This window comes from Chrysemys picta, chromosome 3 (assembly GCF_011386835.1).
Source record: "Chrysemys picta bellii isolate R12L10 chromosome 3, ASM1138683v2, whole genome shotgun sequence".
NCBI classification, from domain to species: Eukaryota; Metazoa; Chordata; order Testudines; family Emydidae; genus Chrysemys; species Chrysemys picta.
In genome coordinates, this window is record NC_088793.1 from 205,793,950 (window position 1) to 205,816,760 (window position 22,811).

Genomic DNA, 22,811 nt, shown 5'->3' on the forward strand with positions numbered 1-22,811 from the left:
CAGGGCGAGTGGGCGGGGGCATACGCCTCGCGCCTGCGCGTGTCGGCCGACCCTCACGGCGCACGCGCCCTCGGGAGTAACCGTCAGGGCGAGGAAAAAGCCCCGAGAATTCCACCCGCGCTCGAGCTCCCGGCGCAGACCCCGCCCCCCCCCGGGGCATGTGAGGCGGCGCGTGACCTTCCGCCCTGCAGCGCGAGCGGGCCGGCCTGTCCGCGCGGTTCCGTGGGGCCGGGCCGGGCATGCCCGTGCGGCTGGCGGGGCAGGGTGGCCGCTCGCCTCCCCGCCGAGCGCTCTCCGGCCGCGGGGCCCTGCCTGAGGAGAGACCCGGGGGGTGCTGGGATGCCGCCGCCCCCCGGCGCTGAGTCCTGCCGCTGGCGGGTGCTGCCGCTGCCCTCCGGCTGTCCGCGGCCGCCGCGCCGGGCCGCCCACTGATCCCGCCTGCCCCGCGCCGGGCCCTGCCGGGAGCCCGCCAGCGGCAGGATGCAGGCGCCGCCGCTGCTCTACGAGTTCTTCAGCGAGGAGAACGCGCCCAAGTGGCGGGGGCTGCTGGTGCCGGCCCTCAAGAAGGTGAGGGGGGCGGGGCGGGGCCGGGGGCGGCTGGTCCGACGAGCCGAGGGACTGACGGGGTCGGGGGGGCACGTGGACGCTGCTCACAGCTCTGCGTGGGGCAGGGGCTGTGGCCAGAGCGGGAGGGCTGGTACTGGGGCGCTCCACCTTTCCCGAGCCTGAGTGGCTTGGTGTCAGCCCGGTTAGCCAAAAGAACAGGCGTCCTTGGGGACCCTTAGAGGCTGACACATGGATTGGAGCATCAGCTTTCGTGGACGACAGCCCACTTCATCGGATGCATCGACTGGAGCACGGAGAAGGAAGCTCTATCTACACCTACAGAACGTGGAAAGGTGGAAGTAGCCCTGCCAAGGCTAAGAGGCTAATTAATTAAGCTGAGCTGTTAGCAGGAGGGGAAAAAAAACTTTTGTCATGGTAATCAAGATGGCCCATTTTAGACAGTTGACAAGAAGGTGTGAGGATACTTAAGGTGGGGAAATAGATTCAATTGGTGTAATGACCCAGCCACTCCCAGTCTCTATTCGAACCCAAGTGAATGGTATCGAGTTTGCATCTTAATTCAAGCTCAACAGTTCCTGGTTGGAGTCTGTTTCTGAAGCTTTTCTGCTGCAAAACTGCCTCCTTTACGTCTGTTCCTGAGTGACCAGAGAGGTCACTTGCTTGAGTACCCCCCACTTTCATCTCACTTAAAAACTACTTGCTTACAAAATCAGACCTAGAAATAGAAAAGTGTCAGTCATACAATTACTGTAAAGGGCTTATTTTTTAATTTTTACTATAGAACTATAAAATAAATCAGTTGGAATATAAATACTGTACTTACATTTCAATGGATAGATAGTATATAGAGCAGTATAAACAAGTCATTGGCTGTGTGAAATTTTAGTTTGTCTAGTGCTTTTTCTGTAGCCTGTTGTAAAACTAGGCAAATATTTAGATGAGTTGATGTAACCCTTGGAAGACCCTTGCGTACCCCGAGGGGTATGTGTACCCCTGGATGAGAACCACTGGTCTAGTTGCTGTTTGAAAGAAATAAGCCCTGTGTAAATGATTCTCTAGGCTTTGTCAGTAGATTCAAAGCAAGAATGGAGGAAATATATCACACTGGATCCTATCAAACTGGAGAGCATTTTACTAACTTCTGGTTAGTGTGTTGGTGCTTCTCTTGTGTTGAACTGGTGGTATGACAGCCTAATTTATAGCCAGAGTGTGAGCAATTTGGGGCATGTCTATGACTGTAGCAGTGGTGACTTCTTTTTTTTTTTTTTTCCCTCTTTTCAACAGTATGGCTTCATTTATCTGCATTAATGACTGATTGATCTATCACATGGTATCAAATATTGCAAACAATTTAAAAATTAACCATTTGATATCTCTAGTTTTATTTTATTTATGATGCTTCATATCGTAGTGAATGTACTTCAATAAATGTTATGATCTCAATAATGTGAGACCTCACTGTGCAACACTATGCTATTAAACCTTTGCTGAGGCCTGGGGGGAGATCCTGACAGATTTTTCTTTGGTTGCTATGTTTGCAGATGATATAGTGAATTTGGTTAAGTTTTCGTGTGTTATTGTGGATCATTGTTTCTATTATGTTTATCCTTTCTCAGTCTCACTTGGTCTTACATTACCAAGGAGATCAGGCTCATAATTTGCTAGTGAAACCTTATTCTTGGACATATTTCGCTTGTGTTTCAGTTTGGCTCAGAAATTCATTGTTTTTGTTTATAACTTTCTATGGGACTCTTTCTTCTCCCAGTTCATTAGTTCCAGAAGTGATCTCTTCAGCCTAGTCAAGGTAGCTTGTTGTCAATCTCCTTTTTTAATGATGTATAATGGTTTACTTGGACAAGTGTATGTGCAGTTTAAAACATAAGTGTAACCGCTGTTTTAAACAATATCCGTTTAAAGGAACTTGCGCTCTAACTTTTTAAATTATAATGAAATATTTGTTTATCCCCCCCTCCATTTTTGTGCATATGAAACAGTATGGCTGAAATTGAAATTTCTCAGCTGTGAGTCACACAAGTTAACCTGTCTTTTAAAAATAACATTCAGCTCTTTATGAAAGGGGAAAAAATATAGTATTGACTTAGGTTAGAATTTAGATTTTTTTACTTGTACGTTCTACAAGAGCTTATGTGGCGGGAGACTTTAGTGAAAGTATTTTACTTAATTGGAACTGTGATTTAGTGACTTTACTTTAGTTTTAGTATTTTGTAAGAATGCTTTTTGCTAAGGATTCATTAGGAATGAGGGAACAGTAAGTCTCACTCCTATGTGTTCATTAGAATTTGTGTGTGTTGGAAAAATGGAATATGGGGAAAATGGTCAGGCTGCCTTATGATCCACTTCTGAACTTTGTCCATAGAAAGCAAGACAAAAGGGGTTCAAGAAACCATTGCTTGGAATGGATTCAGACTGCAAAACTTACTCAACACCTTATTTCACATACAGCAGACATTCTCCGCATTTTACAAGTGTATTGGTTTTAACAGTTAACTGGAACTTCTGAGTGAAACACTTGCTCTCAGTTCTGGCTGAACTGATGCACTTCCCACTGTGGACTAGAAGTCACAAGTGTTTCAGCTGTATCGATTCAGCCTGTCTTTCTGACTTCATCTCACAATGCATTTGCCTCATGTTCCAGAGTGAGCATGTTTTCCCAAGGTCTCTGGCACTCTGTGCTGTTCTACTTGTGGTAACAGAGTCTTATCTGTGTATTCTCCAAAGCATTGGCTGCTGCAATGCACACACGATCACTAAACTTCTGGGCTAGCTCCCCATATCTTTGCTTCTTGCCATACGTCTAAAAATTTGAGTAGCAAGCTGAACTAAGGCTTCCTGGGATCTGGAGTAGCAAGGTGCAGGATGTCTCAGTTGTTCACAAAATGGGGCACTAAGCACAGTGCCAAGCAATCCTGGGCAAGATTAAAGAGACTAGTAGGTGCTCCAGCAATAACAATTCTTTTGGGACCACTCAGGTCACTTGCTGCTTCTGTGAAGTGTTTGTTTATATCTTGGTGAGCAAGCCAGCCAATGAGTTGGCCTCGATTATCAGTGTTTGCTGGAGAAACTCTCATGAGGGTGTACTTGCTGAGGACCAGCAAGAAAGGAGTCCTGGAGTTTGAGGCCAACTGTCAGAAGAAGTTGATGAAAGTAAACTGCCAGAGATGATGAGAAACCTGCCATACTAGGTAGCATTCCTTTTGGTTTCTATGTATTGCATTTATTCTGGTTCACTGTGTATATCTGGGGAATGAGAGGCAGACTTACTTGGAATTGGGAAATATTGGGGGTGAGTGAGTTCTGAAGCTTCCCCCTCCCTGCATTAATTTGCAATGATGTAACAAATCTTAACTGCTCCATTGTTCTTGAGACCACTGTCTGCTTCATATCTTCATTCTAGATACTGCCTACCATGCTCTAGAATCCTAGGTTACAGCTGCTACCATTATTTGTTATAAAGGTAGAAATGGAAACTTTTGCCCTTAACCAGCATCCATTTTAGTAAAATCCCATTGGGAATGGGCCAGAGATAAGCAGCTGAATACAACTGAGAACATTTAAACATTCAAGCTCCTGGAAAAGTTAAACTTGTATATATTGCTAAATTCTACAGGCACAAATGCGGTGGGGGAGAATCCCGCAGAATAAAGCCATGGGTCTATCAGAACTGGTGGACAAAATTGATACTATGAAAATAAGTTCACCGTGGAACTCATCTTTATCAATGCATCAAATATTTCAGCAAGGCAATCGTTCGGCTTTGCAACTAGTATGCATCTGGTAAACGTTTCACACTTTACTGGCCGGAGGGCTAAACCTATAGCCAGAGGCCAGTATGTAGGATTGGTGGAGCTGGAGATGGTGGCAGCTGGGGAGATCTAGAGAGATCACCCTGGAGACAGTGTCCAGTGCTCTGAATCCAAGCAGTTCATGAATCTTCCCATAATGTCCCTGGGCATATCTACATGTTTTGGAGCCCATGGGAGTGAGCCTTCCAGCCCTTGTCGACAGACTCAAGCTCGAGGACGCTGGCACTAGTGCTCTAAAGAAAGCACTGTCTACGTAGCTATGCAGTTGCAATATGGGCTGGAGTTTGGGCTCTGAAGCTATGCTGCAATTTCAGTTCTGTCTACATATCTCTTTTTAGAGCCCCTCTAGCCTGAGTCTGTTGATCTGAGCTGAGAGGCTCATTCCCGTGGGCTCCAAAACTCTATATAGATGTACCCTGTCTGTCAATAGGTGTCTCATACATCTGAAGCTTGCACACACCAACCGATTGCTAGAAGGAAGAGAGAGCTTTCTCTTTCCTACTCCTTTCCCAGTCACCTTGCCAGATTTTAATACCCTTACTCATATTGATGGGCGCATCCCGAAGGACATCCTCTATGGCGAATTGGGATCTGGAAAAAGACCCAAAGGACACCCAAAATTGCATTTCAAGGATGTGTGCAAGTGAGACCTCAAAGAAATGGACGTGGATGTGGACAAATGGGAAGATCACACTCAAGACCGCAGCCTTTGGAAATAAGAGCTTAACAAAGGTCTCCAGAGTTATGAGAGGAAGCAGTCCAGCTTAGCAGAGAAAAGAGCTCGCAGAAGGCAGAGCCCAAAACATTGAAACATCACCTTTTAAATTTGACATACGGCAGAGATTCTCTCTCTCTCTCTCTCTTCAGCCATGTTCGCAGCTGTCTTAAAACCAACTGAGTATATGCTTTACCTCTCGGGCGCATACCTGTGGTCTTTCGAGACTGAAGGATGCCTACATACCCAGGTTAGTTAGCACGTCTGACTTTAATGGGACTGTGTATGAGGTCCGGACTCACCCCTGCGGCTTCTCCTGCTGGTCGTCCAGGGAATTAGCTCACCAGCCTCTGGAGCGCCCTCTGCAGGGCGGTGATCCGCCTTGTCCTCTGCACTGGCCCCGTGTCCCTCCCAGGACCCCAGTGCCCCTTGCTCTGGGTGCTGCCCCCTGGCAATACCCACACACGCTAGGTCTCCCCTCCCTAGGGAACCCCTACCCACTAACCCCACCTCACCTCAGGATAAGGCCACTGCCAGTCACCAACTAGCCCCCACTCTTTGGGGCAGACTGCAGTATAGGCCACTCATCATCGGCAAGGTTGGGTTTGGACCTGCTGCCTTGGCCTAGCCCTGGGCTGCCCTCTGCAACCCCCACTACCCTTTGGCCTATTACCAGGCCGCAGCCTGGGGCTATCCAGGCTGGAGATCCCCACCTCCTCAGCCTTTCCCCAGCCCTGCTCCACTACAGGTACCCTGTCTAGCTCCCTGCAGCCAGGCCCTTCTCTCTTTGAAGGCAGAGAGAGACTCTTGAGCGCCTGGCTCCCAGCCTCTTATATAGAGCCAGCTGAGGCCTGATTGGGGCATGGCCCAGCTGCAGCTGCTTCCCCAATCAGCCCAGCTTAGCAGCTCCCAGCCACCAGCCTTCTGCAGGGCTTTTCCAACCCCTCTGGGCAGGAGCGGGTGTCCACCCCGCTATAGAATGTTTGGAGAGTAACATACTATATAATGTACAAGAAAGCATCCTTTTTCTGTGTCCAATTAAAATTTTTCATGCCATGATATGATGGGGAAAGCATCATCATCAAACACATGTAGTTTTTTGAGGATTGTTGTACTAGCTAGACTGACCATGGTTGATGGCGTCACACCAAACATCACATAGTGAAGTTCCCCAATCTGGCTCAATCCTGTGAAATCTACAAATCTCTGGGGCAGTCCTGTGGGTGGTGCCAGGTAGGTTCAGGACATGCATCCTTTTCTATATCGATGGAGAGTTTAAGAGTATGATGTGCTGAGGTGTTCTTTCACCATCCTGGTGACATGGCAGAAGAGCATGCAAATGTCGCTTTTGAATATAATGATCAATTGGAGGAATGCCAGATCTCTGAGAGCTGGATGTTTTGCACAAAGTCAGAGCACTTTATTCTCAGGATTTGGAGCTGACAGCACATATGGAATTTATCTAGCTGCTTCAAGTCTGCCTGTAAGAGGGTCCAGGTTTCTGACCTGTATAGTGATACAGGTTTAGGGGAAGGGCAAGGTGTGTATTCTTGGGTGCAATATTCCCAGCCAGTGAGAAAAGCAACATACAGTAGTGGAATATTCATCATTATGATGTCTATGAATGGCCTGTCATTACCCTCTTGCTACATTTGGTTGGCATCTAACAAAGGATATTTAAAGGCCCCAAATGACAAATTCTTATCCTTGCCTGGGACACTTGAAATAATAAGGAATAAAATAATTCCTTAAGGTAAATATACTTCAAAAATTCCTCAATTCCTAGTTTTTAGGGTATTTTGTCAAACTTAGGATATATTGTTCTAAATCTCACCCATCTTTGCTGCACAGCTGCATTCCAAACTTCCAGTGCTTACACAGTTCAAATGATAATGTGACCTTAACTTGTTTCTTCTGATTCTCCACTAGAACAGATATAGAGTCCGATAAGACAGATATAAACTGCAATGCACTGAATAAGGAAGATGTTGATGTGCACTCTGAGATGCTTCCTTACCTGATCAGTGGTATTTTGAAGGAGAAAAAGCAGAGGAACACAAAGCCCTCCAATAACTCAAGGAAGATATTGACAAAGGACAAAATATTCCTAGCACTCCACGAAGATAAGAAAGCAAGGAACAGGAGCCAGCGTGGGGTTTGAGAAGCTACGGCTGCAGAGGCAGCAAGATGATAAGACTACAGACAGAAGCTGAGTCTGAGGTTGAAGAGAAAATGGAACATGAGATCTCTTAGGTGACTGGGGATGATCGAAATCTGTTATTTTATTGCTGCTTGGAAACAGACACTAAGGATGTAGCAAGACATCATCAATCAGTGCCTTCCAGCAACTTCAGTCAAGATTCTTCCAGTCTAGTGAATTTACACGGTCTTCAAGAGACTGTGCCTGGTTATGAACCTTCCCCCCTGGCCTACACCACCTTTCCATACATTATACTACTCTGGTTCAGACAGTAGAGATCTTTCATGCATACCTAGAACCTGCTTCTCTCCTGAACCTTAGTTTTTGTGATAAAAAGGGTGGCAGTTGAGGAATATCTTAAATGTTTTATATCAGAGGGCTAGCCGTGTTAGTCTGGATCTGTAAAAGCAGCAAAGAGGCCTGTGGCACCTTATAGACTAACAGACTTATTGGAGCATGAGCTTTCGTGGGTGAATACCCACTTCGTTGGATGCTCCAATACGTCTGTTAGTCTATAAGGTGCTACAGGACTCTTTGCTGCTTAAATGTTTTAGTGATCCTCAAAAGAAGTAAATCAAAAGAACTGATTATTTTTCCATAAAAATGTTCCACAGTTTCACATTCACATCAGTACAGAATATAATGAAATAATTGAGTTTTATTCACAACAAGGCAGCTGGTACTGGCACTCAGTTAAAGAGACACTATGAAAAGTCACACTTGTTTGAAATTATTTTACCTAAGTTGACAGAGCTGAGGGAAAAATATTTTTCTTTATTTACAATTTACTATAATGAAAATAACCATACACAGAATGCTTCCGGAGGTACAGTAACTCCTCTATTGTTAGCTTCCTATGTCTAGGTCTTTTAAACAGTAATGGTGGGGAAAAACAACTTTTTCAAAAGTGATTGTAAAACTATGCAAATTGGCTGGGGCACTCATGCTATGCCTGCTTATGAAACTGTTTTAACACCTCTTTTTAACTGACTTCATTTCAAATGGTTTCACTACAGTCCATTGCTTGACTTGTTGCTCACAGTAACACTGGATGTCATTAGTTTCTCGTCTCTACTGCATTACCTGTATAGGACATTCCTTATATTAACTTACGTGACACAGTTGTTCTGAACTCCTGTTACCCCTGCAGATTGTGGAAGATAAAATTGAGTAGCTGCCCCACCTCCTTCCAATTCTTGCTGTAAACCTCTCACTTAGTAACAACTTGTTACCAGATGTGTAAAACCACCCCCTGGGTATACTGAAGATGTGGTTAACTAAATCTGCATCTCTGTTAGTCTTTCATAGCCACACAGAGTTGCTGAAGTTGGTGACTGGAAAAAACACAGGTACTTGGTGTAATTTGAAGATAGCAAAACTTGGGCTGGATCACAAAGTATCAAGAGGAATAGATAACGATTCAACGTGTATGGGTTTGTGTACAGAGTCCAGGTATTCTTTTTTTTAAACCAGGAGGGATAACTTCATTTTATTCAACTAGCTGTGCAATTCACCATGGCCTGTTTCACTATGTTGCTTTTAGACCTGCAGGTAATAAGCAAGTGAGAGCTATCAGTAGTTCTATAGCCTCTGGGGGAAGTCTCGCTCACAGATAATCTCTTTTTATCTCAGGGAAATTTCTTATAAAAATTATAATATAATTACAGTACAGAAAATTCCAATTCTGTGGTCTCCCCTGCCCATAACATTTCCACAAATAAACCATCATACAAACTGCATTTGTAAAGTGTCATTATTTTCCAGTTCTGCATCTTTAGCATTTTCAATCTTCAACGTATAGTCCAATCTTTCTATTTCAGGTAGGCTAACATCTACTTCTGTGGTTTGACAAAGATCCAAAAGCCACTCCTTCCAGTCATTATTGAAAATTAAATTGATATTCAGAAATGTGGATTCTTTACTTTGGCAGCAGGAGATTGTTCTGTATCCAAGTAAATGATGAAAGGAAACCAAATTTCTAAATATTTTTCATTTGCTTCTTCAGTGGAGATGTCAATCTTTCCATTACAACTATTTCCCCAATTTTATAATTCAGTGCTGTGGGGGGCAGTGGAGGTGTGTTCTTCCAGAGCTCTGCTACAAGCATTCTGGCTGTGTCATGAGTCATCTCTGAGTTACTGCTGAGCCTGCTTAAGCCATCCCTGAGCCTGAGGTGAGTCATCAGAGGCAATTACCTGCAGGTCTTGTGATAGGCCCCACTCCATCCAACCTGGGTTCAGCCAATGCACAGGCAAGGACCCAGATGATCCCTTAGAACCCTCTATACCTGCCTTGGGAAGTAGTTTCTCTAGTCTGCTGAGCAGTGTCCAGTCATTACCTGGCCAGGAGCACTCCCATTGCTTAGTAGTTCTGACAAACTGCCCGTGCCCCTGCACTTCTGCTCTAGCCTCTGCCTGTTTCCATGTGAGCCAGTATCTGCTCCTGCCTCATCCATCCGCCCTGCAATTCAGATAGTTTGAGCAGATTCCCCTCTTTGTGCTCAGTCCGGCAGCTGAGATGGAAACCCCCTGAACATCTATTACTGAGATGTTGGAGTTAGTTCAGTGCCTTCAGAGCCAAGTTGCCCAGCTGCAATTGAAGAATTCCTCTGTCCATTTACAGATCCTGGCAGCCTGAGTACTTCCAGTGAATCTAGCTGCAGTATCCATAAAACGAGCCCCGAAGGTCCTGCTGCCAGAGAGGCTTATCAGATTACTAAGGGTATGTCTACGCTACAGACCTTACAGCGGCGCAACTACAGCAATACAGCTGTGCCGCTGTAAGGTCTGTAGCTGCGCCGCTGTAAGGTCTCCCATGTAGCTGCTCTGTGCCGACAGGAGAAAGCTCTCCTGTCGGCATAATTAAACCACCCCCAACGAACGGTGGTAGGTATGTCAGTGGGAGAGTGTCTCCAGCCAATATAGTGCTGTCCACACCAGTGCTTTTGTCGATGAAACTTATGTCGGTTAGGGCTGGGTTTTTTTCACACCCCTGACCAACAAAAGTTTTACTGACAAAAGTACTAGTGTAGATATAGCCTTACTGGTGACTCCTTAGATTGGGTATCACTTCTAGAACAGGCAAGTCCGATCCTTGGCCATTTTGTCCTGTTCATTTGTCCCTTTTCACTTATTAGATTACCTGAACCGTACTTGTATTGCTGAAGCCACCTGCAGTTTTTTAAACAAGGCTATTGGTCCATCTCAGCGTATGCTGCCTGCTTTCAACATCTGCTCACTGATGTAGAGTAGAACAAGGCACCACAGGTCTATCACTTCCACGAGGGACTAGACGATAACATAAATGATGAGTTGGGCTAAGTTGACCCATACACACGCTGTGCTGAGCTCAGACATTGAATTATACATATGGCTTGACCATTGACTGTCTGGTACATGTCCAGTCCCAGTCTATCCCAGTCCCATTCCCATCTGCCTCCAAAGGCAGTCCCAGGGCCAGAACCTGGGCAGATTGGCACAATGTGAAGACACCTCACTGAGCGGCAGATGGTGTACCGGCAATTGAACAGCCTTTGCCTGTACTGCGGTGGGTGAGGCCACTTTGCCACTAAATACTCCATCAAATCCAGACCTGTGCAGATCCAGGAAATGACCATGTTCTTCCCCAAACAGACCCCTCTTCTGCGAACGTGCATTTTTAACAGTTGTGGACTGTTGCCATCCCCAGCTGCAAGTCTTTTTCTGTGTCTGCATCCCATCTATACCTGGGGTGAGCTTCACACAGCTTGTGCTTGTGGATTAGGGGGTCTTCAGCAATTTTGTGGATGCAGAATTCATTAAGGCTAACCAAGTTTTGTTACAAAGAAAGCTTGCTCCAGACTTAGTGGAGTTGATTGATGGTACCATGCTGTACTTAGGTCCTGTCACCCACAAAATTGCACACTTTCTCATCAAAATCCAAGACCACAAAGAAACTCTCCAATTTAACTTATTTAAATCACCCCTCTTCCCAGTCTTGCTCTGCATCCCCTTGCTCTCAGTCCATGATCCAAATATCTCCTGGAAGATGCAGGAGATATGGCGTGAGTCTGGCTACTTCCAGCAATGGTGACTAGGCACCAAGAAAATGAAGAACGCCATGGAAAAGGCCACTGTCTTCTGTAATTCAAGGAGATAATGGCTCACCAATCCCTGCATAATATTGAGATTTTGCTAATGTTTGATTTAAAAAAAAAATGCTGATGTCCTGTCCCTGTGTAAGTATTATGGCTGTCCCATCAACCTCCAGCTGTGGGCTTAAATTCCATTTGAATTAATTTATCCCTTGTTGGAACCAGAATTCAGGGCCCTACAGCAGTAGCTTTCAGCCTGTGGTTTGCAGATCCCTGAGGGTCCAAAGACTATGTCTAAGGTTTCCAAAGGGGTCTGCACCTCCATTTGAAATTTTTTAGGGGCCCACAAATGAAAAAAAGGTTGAAAACCACTGCCCTACAGGACTACTTCAATGAGAATCTGGCAAAAAACATTATCTGTCAGTTTACATCCACTGCTGGGGCTCCAATCCCGATTGCCCCAAAAGAACCGCTCTTTGTATCTTCCATTTGGCTTTCTAGGCTATATCACTTCGTCCAGTGGGATAAATATGGATCCCAGAGAGGTGTGGACTGGGCAGAGCTGAGACAGATCCGCAATGTCCAGTGCTTCCTGTAGTTTGCCGACTTCTACCAGTGGTTCATCAGTGAGGTTTTCAAAGGTAATGACCCCAATTACCCAGCTGCTGCCAAAGGACACTGCTTTTGGGCTTCCTGTGTCCAAACAATCTGCTTTTGATCAACTGAAAGAAACATTTACATCCCCACCCATCTTAATTCACCTGGAGCTGACTAAACTCTTTATGTCAAAGCAGATACTCCTATTATGTGATCAGAGCAGTGCTGTCATAGCAAATAGGTCCCTGAGTGTTCTCCATCTCTGTGCTTTCCACTCCTGAAAGCTGATGCCTGTGAAACAAAATTACACGGTCTGTGACAAACTGATGGTCATCAAAGCTGTCTTTAGGATTGGTGTCATCACTTGGAAGGCGCACGTTTTCTTGTTTAGGTATATTCACAGATCAGAAAATTGAGTATATGCAAACTGCAAATGCTCTCAATCAACACCAGATCTGTTGGTCCCTTTTCTCCCCTCCTGATTTGATTTTTACCCTGACCTATTGCCCTGGTACCCGAAATGCGAAGCCTGGCATATTAGCTTACAAGAGCGAGTATCTAGACAAAGATACTCTTCTCCCCCCCCCCCCCCCCCCCCCCCCCCCCCCCCCATAGCTTGCCACAGTCTTGAAGTCCTGTCATCTTGTCAGTGTACTAGCAAACAACGATTTGCTGTCTTTTCAGGTCTTCCTTGCCTCATGGTCCATTTGCGGTAAAATTGAGGCCAGCCATCACAGATCTGGCCCCTGACTCAAACTTCTCGGTCAAGAATGAGATTTCCTTGTTCAAAGATCAGATCTGTGTCCCCTATAGTCTACCACATCTAACCATGCTCCAGCTATATCATGACTCATCCCGACAGGCCATTTCAGTCACTAGAAAATGTATTGAAACTGATTTCTCAATTTCTGGTGGCCAAACCTATGCTGATGTATAATGTTGAACATTGCAAGTGTTTATGTATGTGCTTGGACAGCCTCTTGCTTTCTCCTCCACCTCTTTTCTCCCCCCATCCCCCCCAACACACACACACACACACACACACACACACACCCTGCCAAAGCACTGGGTGCTTTGGTTCCCTTGCCAACTCCATCCCAGTCCTGGTTATCTATTTCTATGGACTTCCTCATTGATCTCCTGAATTTCCAGGGCCACCCAGCCATACTAATTATCATCAACCTTCTCACAAAGATGTCTCATTTCATACGTTGCTGGAAAATTCCTATTACAGAGGCGACAGATATGATTAAATGATCTTAAAGCTTCATGATTTATCATCTGACATTGTTTGACTGAGGATTTCAGTTCATTTCTTTTTTTTTTTTTTTAGGAATTATTTAAGATCTGAGATGTTAATCTGTGAGTTTCCTCTGCCTATCATCTGCAGACTGATGGGCAGATGGAGCAAGCGAACCAAATTTTGTAGCAGTATGTTAGTTGCTTTATCAACTACCTCAGAATGGCTGGATGCCACTTTGCTGAGTTCATGTACGACACTTCCAATCCGACCACAGATCAATCTGCCAAAGTCCTTTTTATGCCAACTATGGCTTCCACCCTTGTTTTCACCTGTCCATATTGCCAGCTTCCCACATTCCCACATAGCCTCTAACCTGCGTAAGCACCTGCACCATGTCCATTAAGAATTGAAAACCCACCTAGAATCAGCCAAAAGGGATTACAAAAGATACACTGATCTCCTTTGGCAGGACACCCCTCACATCACAGTCGGTGGTAAGGTATGGCTCGATGCAGTGCATGGACACACAGCCTGGCCCTCAAGGAAACCTGACTACCGATACCTCGGCCCATTCCAGGTAATCCAGCTGATTAATCTGGTGGCCTTCAAACTTTGGCTACCGAATAGATCAAGATGCATCTGGTGTTCCATTATTTCCCTGCTGGACAGATACAGCCACCTCCCCCCTCCGTTACGGTTCAGGGGTCAGAAGAACACCTGGTGAGGCAGATCTTGGACTTCAAAGTTCTCCAAGGGAAGCTCTTGTATCTCATCAATTGGGAGAGCTTGGTGCAAATCATCCTACCAGGTTTCAGTAATACCAACTAGATCAAATTTATATTGAGAAATGAGCAATTACAATTCCTTGTTTGCTACTCAGGCTCCTAACATTGCTGTCTGTATGGTGCTTTTTGTTTAATCCCATCGGTCAGCTCAGCAGCAATGATGGGGCCAAATGAAGTCTTTCTACCACTTTCTATCTTGTATCTGCTTCATGGTGTTCATCTTTAAACTTTCTTGTTTGATGTCATTCTTCACCATGTCTATCCAATGCCTTCTCTTCTTGCCTTCCAATTGCCATCTTTTTTGTCTTCTCCATGCTGATCTTCAGTCTGAATTTTCTGCCTTTCCAGTCTACCTTGTCAAGTAATCTCTGTAGATCCAACTTGGTCAGTGCCGTAGAGATCAATATCACCTGTGACTCTAAAGTTATGCACTGTCTGCTCACATACCATGACTTGTCTTGTTTCATTTGTCTGTGCTACAGCTTCCAAATCTGGCAATAGTGTGTATCCTTGTCTCATTTCTATGGTCATCCCCAAACCATTTCGTCAGCTTCATGTCACACTCACAACGCTCATCGACTTTCTTTAGATGTTTTCTGTCAGCTTGATTAATTTCCAAAGGATGCCATTACATTCTTAAAATTCGCCATAACCCTTTCTGCCAAATGCTATAAAAAGGCAGTTTGAAGTCTATAAAGTTGTTGTAACAGGTTTGGTTATGTTCTTTTCACAAATAGCTAACCTATTGTACTTCCTCATGGTTTAAATTCCGCCTGTCCCTCTGCAAGTGCCTCTTCCACGTACCTCTTCATTTTCCTCTTCGATATCTTGGTGAATGCTTTTCCTGGCACACTCAGTAAGCTGATTTCTCTGTAGTTCTTGTACTTGCTCTTATCTCCTTTTTATGGGTAGATACTGTTATCTCTCTTGTCTGTAAAGCTTGAGTAGCTTGTGCATCACGTTTACCAGATGTTCCTCACTGGCTTGCAGCAACTCTGTGGTTATGTTGTCATTTATGAGCACCATTTTCTTTTTCAAAATAACACTGGTGGATAGATAATTAAGTAACTTCTTCTCTTCATGTCCTTTGCCTCCTTGATTATTCTTAGCATCTCGATTTTGTGCTAAATAAGTGCTCATCTCTGTTGTTAAAAGCCCTCCTGAGTACTCTGGCCAGGAGTCCATGGCACCTTAAAGACTAACAGATTTATTTGGGCATAAACTTTCATGGGTAAAAAACCTCACTTCTTCAGATGCATGCTTCAGAGTTCCCTGAAGTAATCTATTATCTGTAAAATCTGCAAGGCAATGTCATTAGTGCGGATATGAACTATCACCAATCAATCCTTGTCTGTTGACTACAGAAGCCTATCCAATCTTAGTGACATCTCACATCTTGGCTTTGGGAAGGTAGCACACCATCCTGTTGTCCACCTGTCCCTAGCAGAATGTTCTTTCAGTTCTTCTTCTAAGTACTGAATCCCCAACATATCAGTTCAGTCTTTATTTGAACTATTTTGTGACTGGCCTATAAATATTTAAAATTGGCATGTCTAGGAATAAGCTTTTAGGTATGGTAAAGCCAAACAATCCTTGTTCTTTTGTATGTTGCCATGTTTGCTCTGTCTTACGTTTTATGAATGTATTATAACTTATGATTTAAAGTTATAAAAAGAGATGAAAGAATACTAATTTTGACAAATTATCTTCCTAGTTAGGAATGTGTCCATTCAACTTTCTCTTATCTGTGTAGAAATAGTCTCTTATGATATAATTCCATAATTTGAAGCTCAGACACCTTATAACAGCAATCACATGCCTCTGCACTACCTCACTGCTATATAGATCAATAACCTGACAGCCATAACCATAAACTTGTCCACCTCAAATGTATGCACCAAGTTGTACTCCCAGATTTGTAGCCAGACAGCACAAAATACCTGTTCGCTTTTCTGCTGCATACAACACTCTTGTGAGTAGATTTATTCTAAAACAAAGTATGAACATTTTTTTCAGCTCACCCCAATCTTTATCTTGCATTAGAAATCCAGGGCTTATCTGCCTTGAAGACTATGATTAAAGAACTAGTAAAGTGGTAACTTCACAAGATGGGAGTGAAAGGTGAGCAACTGAGAGGGTGAGGGATTTGTAGTTTTAAAACTTCTAAAATGCATGTGAAACTTCCGTGACTAGTTAGCACTCTCTGAAGCCTTTGTAAAAGATTTAAGCAGTTGTTTTAAGTCTCCCTTATCTCATCAAGATAAGCATTTCAGAACAAACAAGTTTGCGTCATTTCAGGGTGTGGTCAAGTGTTCAGATAAATAGTGATCTTTGGTACTGGAGTGTGATGTTTGGCTATTTATATGAACTCAGTAAACAGACCATTAACTTCATCTTCTGAGTTCATGTATTTATTAGCATGTGTGGGGGTCAGCTTTCTGATTCAGAAAATTGAGGAAACAAGTAGGGGGTCATCCATTTTGGATCGGGTTTTGATCAACAGGGATGAATTACTTGTGAATGTGAAGGTGATTGGGAATTTGGGAGGAAGTGATCATGAGCTGATAAAATTCAAGCTCCCATGGAAATAGGGTGACCAGACAGCAAGTGTGAAAAATTCAGACAGGGGGTGGGGTGTAATAGGAGCCTATATAAGAAAAAGACCCAAAAATCGGGACTGTCCCTATAAAATCAGGACACCTGGTCACCCTACATGGAAAGGAGGGTGTGAGAACAGCAAAAACAAGGACACTTGACTTCAGAAAGGCAGATTTCAACTCGGAGAAATAGTATGCAAGTTCCGATGGAAAGACCAATTAGAAAGAGAGAGTCGAAGGGGTCTGGCATTTCTTAAGATAGAATTCTAGAGGCCCAACATCAAGCTATTCCGATGCAGAGGAAAGAGAAGAACCACAGGAGACCAATGTGGGTGCACAAGGAGCTTTTTAGCTCTCTAAAAACCAAAAGGGATACAAAATAGGAGGGGCATGTCACCAAGGAAGTCTACATGGGAATAGTGCAAGCATGTAGGGACAAAATCAAGAAAGCTAAGGCAACAAATGAGTTACAGCTGGCAAGAAATGTTCAAGACAACAGGATGGGGTTCTTCAAATATGTCAGACAAAAAAAGAAAGATCAATGATGGTGTGGGTCCGCTGCTCAATGGAGAAGGTCAATTGGCAATGGAAGATGATAGAAAGGCAGAGCTCCTCTATACCAACTTTTGCTTCAGTCTTCTCACAAAAAATATGTGACCGGGCAACTAATGAAGTTGCCATAGACAATAAAGGGGAAGGGATACAAATTGGGATAAATAAAGAACGTGTCAGAGATCTTCTGACTAATCTGAATGAATTCAAATCAATGGGCCCGGCTGCTTTTCATCTGATTAAAAACTTAATTAACATTTTTTGTTCTACAAATAAAAGTACACAACTCATTTTAATATCAGTAGTCTTGCCTTTCTAATGCGATGGATGTGCCCTCTCTCCCCTGCTACGACAGCCCCCGAGCTGGAGCTGTGAAGGAGGGGGTCTCTCCCCTACCACAGCAGCCCCAAAGCTGAGGCTGGAAAGGAGGGCTCTCTCTCCCCGGCAGCCACAGCTCTGGAGCTGGGGAAAGTCGCTTCTTTCTCTGGCCACCACAGCCCTGCACATCCCAAATTCCCCTCACCCCCTCTTCTCACCCCACTGTCCCCTCCCATCCACTCCCTATTCCCCCCAAGGCCACCACCTCACCTTACATGTGCGTCTTCTCCAGGGTCCAGGCACCTAATTAGTGGAGCCACACCTGTGCGGCTCCACTAGTTAGGTGGGTGGCCCTTCATTCTCTTGTGTGAGGCTGCCCAGACGCACACCTTAGAGGGAACTATCCGCGGACCACCTGAATGTCCGTGGACCACCGTTTGAGAACCTCTGATTTAGACCATCCATGACTGGTGTTTGTCTAACCAGCTCTTAAAAATCTCCAATGATGGAGATTTCACAGCCTCCCTAGGCAATTTATTCCAGTGCTTAACCACCCTGGCAGTTAGGAAGTTTTTCCTAATGTCCAACCTGAACCTCCCATTGCTTCTTGTCCTGTCCTCCGAGGTTAAGAACAACAATTTTTCTCCCTCCTCCTTGTAACACCCTTTTACATACTTGAAAACTGTTATCATGTCCCCCCTCAGTCTTCTCTTTTCCAGACTAAACAAACCCAGTTTTTTCAATCTTCTCTCATAGGTCATGTTTTCTAGACCTTTAATCATTTTTGTTGCTCTTCTCTGGATTCTCTCCAATTTGTCCACATCCTTCCTGAAATGTGGTGCCCAGAACTGGACACAGTACTCCAGTTGAGGCCTATCAACGCAGTGTAAAGCGGAAGAATTACTTCTTGTGTCTTGCTTACAACACTCCTGCTAATACATCCCAGAATGATGTTTGCTTTTTTTGCAACAGCGTTACACTGTTGACTCATTTAGCTTGTGGTCCACTGTGACCCTCAGATCCCTTTCTGCAGCACTTCTTCCTAGGCAGTTATTTCCCATTTTGTATGTGTGTAACTGATTGTTCCTTTCTAAGTGGAGTACTTTGCATTTGTCCTTATTGAATTTCATCGTATTTACTTCAGACCATTTCTCCAGGATGTCCAGACCATTTTGAATTTTAATTTTATCCTCCAAAGCACTTGCAACCCCTCCCAGCTTGGTATCATCTGCAAATTTTTTAAGTGTACTCTCTAGCCCATTATCTAAATCATTGATGAAGATATTGAACAGAACTGGACCCAGAACTGATCCCTGCGGGTTTCCACTCATTATGTCCTTCCAGCATGACTGTGAACCACAGATAACTATTCTCTGGGAACGGTTTTCCAACCAGTTTTGCACCCACCTTATAGTAGCTCCATCTAGGTTGCATTTCCCTAGTTTGTTTATGAGAAGGTCATGTGAGACAGTATCAAAAGCTTTACTGTTTAACAAGTCTTGAAATCATGTGCCAGCCTGCATTAATGCATATTCTCATTGCTGCTTTCCTTATCTTCCCTCGCTAAACCTATATTTTTGGTTTATCCACTGTTGCATCCTAAATTAGATTGTGAGCTCTTTAGGACTCAGTTTGTACAGCAGCTACTACGGTGGTGCTCTAATCCCACTTGGAAGGTTTAGGTTCTATGTAATGCAAATACTAACAACATATGATACTATGGTAATCACAGAGTGCAGTAAACTGAGCTGTCCCCGATTTTTGCCTGATAGGCTAGTAGCTTTCCTGCTGTTTCACAAGCGCCACCAAAACCATATCATACAAGCTGTTCAGAATGAGGTGCTGGGCAAAAATCAAATTTGCTTCAGATCCAGAATAAATGCTCTGGTCAGTCAGTTTGCACAGAGATTTGTTTTTCAAGAGTTGCCAGGGATTTTAAGGTAAAAAGCAATGACTCCTACAGGTGCTTTAAGACCCACTAAGTGTGGACATAATTTGTCAAACTAAACCAACTCTCATTAAAGTTTTAGCAAACTAAACAAATTCAAAGGCAGGATCTATAACAAAGAACAGTACGCAAACATGAAGCCTCATGGGGTGCTTCAGTAGGCTTCTGCTTCTGAGGCAGAATGATGCATGCACATTTTATGCTTTTTTTTCTCATAAGATTTAATTCCTGCTGTAAGTGCAAATATGAATGCAGCCTTAACTATGGAGCTGCTAATGATGCCTCCATAATTTAATCATTTACTGAATGTTGGCATGTTGAGTTGATATTCGGATTAGATAGATTGATGGTTTATGATTTTAGGGAAGGTAGCTTAGGGGCTTGTGGTGATTGGGGTGACTGACAGTGGGTTTTGGAGTTTTGGTTGTGGCAGGGTAGTAAATTTGATGGTTTTGCTACTTAGGTAACAACCTTCATAGTCATACCATCAGCTTCCTTTGGCACAAATACTTTAACAGTTGTGGTGAATACCCTTAAGAACAATGTTCTTAGGTGTTTTTAAATATATTACTTCTAAGGGTATGTCTGCACTGGCAAACTTACAGCACGGCCGTGGCAGCACTGTGACATGGCAGCATAGACGTGCTTTATCGCTGGGGAAGAGCTCTCCCAGCAATATATTAAAAAACAAAACAAAAAAAACCCAGCAGTGGTAGCTTTATCACCAGCAGCGCGTCTCCCAGCGATAAAGTGCTGTCTATAATGGCGCTTTTCAGCGCTAAAACTTTTGTCATTCAGGGAGGTGTTTTTTCATACCCCTGAAGGACCAGAGTTTTAGCGCTGAAAGTGGTAATGTAGACACAGCCTAAGACTTTGTACTTTGTGTGCACCTAAACTGTTAAAACCAAGCTATTTGTTAGCTACAGGGGTAGGAAGCAAACATTACATTGCAGTCATGTTTCAGGTAGTACTTTTTAATTACTAAACAGGTATTCCAGAAAATGAAATCTGTAATTTAGCAGGTGGGAGGGGAGTGCATCTTCACTATATTTAACCACTGGGAATTTATTCCCAGCTATAACTACAAATCTAAATTTTACCTTTACTGTGTAACATTCACATTTGTAAAATTTGAAGCATTACCGAATGCAGAGCCGATGAAGTAATATATTGTAAATATTTTTATTTTGGAGATTGGTTCAGAATAATTAAGTATTCAAAACAGTGCAACTGGCACTTAAGGTAGTTTAACTTCAGACAACACTAAAGGAAACTTACTTTCGGTGAAAGCCAAACTCTTTAGGCAAATTGATTAAATTAAGCTTCAAGATTGCTAAATTTTCCTAAAAAGGTGAAACTATTTAAATATAGTGCCTGTACCTTAAAAATTATTTTAATATTTGCATTATGGTAGCTCACATTGCATTAAGCATTGTACACACACACACAGACTGTTCCAGCCTAAAGAGTTTAGTCTGCAAGCAATAGATGAAGGGAGGGGGAGAGAAAAATATGCAATGTTTATTTTAAAAAAATATGTATATGCATAGCTGCGTCACAGCCCACTCATTATCAGACAATATCTTGTAGACATTGCAGTAGAACTAAGTCAGCATCAAATGTTGCGTATTGCAAAATGTGTTCACTTAAGTACTGTGGGTTAGATTTGGCACAAATTGGTATAGTTTCTTTGACTTCAATCTGTGAGCTATGCTGATTTATGCCGCATAAAATTCTGGCTCTCTTAGTTTTTAGGTCTGTGGTGTCATGCTCCTGAAATTCTTTTAACTGTAAGTTAACTTCTGTGGAAATAAAGCATGGAGTCCTCGGGGAAAGTGTGTAAGGTTTAAATCAATTTTCTGTTCAATGTAGGTTCAGGTGCAAGTCCATCCTAAACTTTCCTCAGCTGAAGATGCTTTACAATATGTTGAGGAGTTAATTCTGCAGTTGTTGAATATGCTGTGCCAAGCCCAGCCGAGAAGCTTTCTGGATGTAGAGGTACAGAGAATGTTTATCTGTTCTGTATTTTGGAGCTTTAATTTGGGATGCTGTGGATGAATAGTTTGTTTAATTAGCACTTTAAAATGTCATGAGAAATACATGTATGCAGTGTTGTTGTAGATCTGTTGGTCCCAGGATATTAGAGAGACATGGTGGGTGAAGCAGTATCTTTTATTGGACCAACTTCTGTTAATATGAGAGAGAAGTTTTCATGCTTACAAGTGTCTCTCTAATGAGGGATACAGTAGAACCTCAGAGTTACAAACACCTCAAGAATGAAGGTTGTTCGTAACTCTGAAATGTTCCATAACATTTTGTTCAGAGTTATGATCTTTCAAAATTTTACAACTGAACATTGACTTATTACAGTTTTGAAACTTTACTGTGCAGAAAAAAATGCAGCCTTTAACTATCTTAATTGAAATGAAACAAGCACAGAAACAGTTTCCTTATCTTGTCAAATCTTTTTTATTAAACTTGCCCTTTGTTTTTAGTAGTTTAACACAGTACCGTATGGTATTTACTTTTTGTTGTTGTTGTTGTTGTCTCTGCTGCCTGATTGTGTACATCTGTTTCCAAATGAGATGTGTGATAGGCTGGTCAGGTTGTAACTCTGGTGTTCATAACTCTGAGATTCTACTGTGCATGGCATTATGGAAGTGAAGTGCATGGGAGAAATATGGTACTTATGTGTCTGTCTGTCAGTGGCAGACCAAAAGCTGGTTTTATGTCCCAGGTCCTTCCTAACATATCTAGTATTTTAATATCTAGTGTCAGTTTTGTGTGCCAGAGTAATACTGTATGTTGTATAGTGTGTATATCTGACTAAAATGTGTACACACTGTACAAAATATAGTACATATTATCACCAGTCTGGAGATAACTACACTTCAGACCCTGTCATGGCCTGCTTGAGAGCACCCCACTTGAGTCTCAGTCCTCTCGCTGTCAACTTTCTCCAGGTTGTGTCCTGTGACTCTTTCCCTTTAGATCTCGGCCTTACACTGCGGAACCCTGCATTTTACTGTGAATATCTCAGCAGGATTGACTTTGGTTCAGCACCTGCAGTCCTGCTCTCTGAGGGGCAATCGCAGAGTTAACCAGTGGCTATTTATTCAGAACAAATGCATTATAGAAAAAACATATCTTAAAAACAATAAACAACTTTTCTCCAGGGGTTGGCTTATTAGCCAGTCATCCATCTTCAACAGACCCTGGTAAGCTTAAAGTAGTTCAGGCAATTTCTGCAGGACCTCGCTCTCTCAATCCAAGAATTGACGTGAAACTCTAACCAAGAGAGAGTGTCCCTTTTTCCAAATCAGGACTGTCATAATCTTTATACCATTTCCAGTTCTTTGTCTTCCATGACTCTTGAACTGGGTCAGACTAGCG

The 22,811-nt window shown here is 43.4% G+C and overlaps 1 protein-coding gene across 1 annotated transcript in view; it reads left to right on the top strand.

Moving 5' to 3' along the window:
• The first annotated feature begins 338 nt into the window (after window positions 1–338).
• SOS1 (SOS Ras/Rac guanine nucleotide exchange factor 1) overlaps window positions 339–22,811 on the top strand; it is an 85,381-nt gene continuing 62,908 nt past the window's right edge. Inside the window, exons 1-2 of the mRNA XM_005311266.5 lie at window positions 339–567; window positions 21,291–21,416. Of these exons, the coding sequence (XP_005311323.1) occupies window positions 481–567; window positions 21,291–21,416 (213 nt within the window). The 5' untranslated portion in view covers window positions 339–480. The remainder of the gene's footprint in view (window positions 568–21,290; window positions 21,417–22,811) is intronic.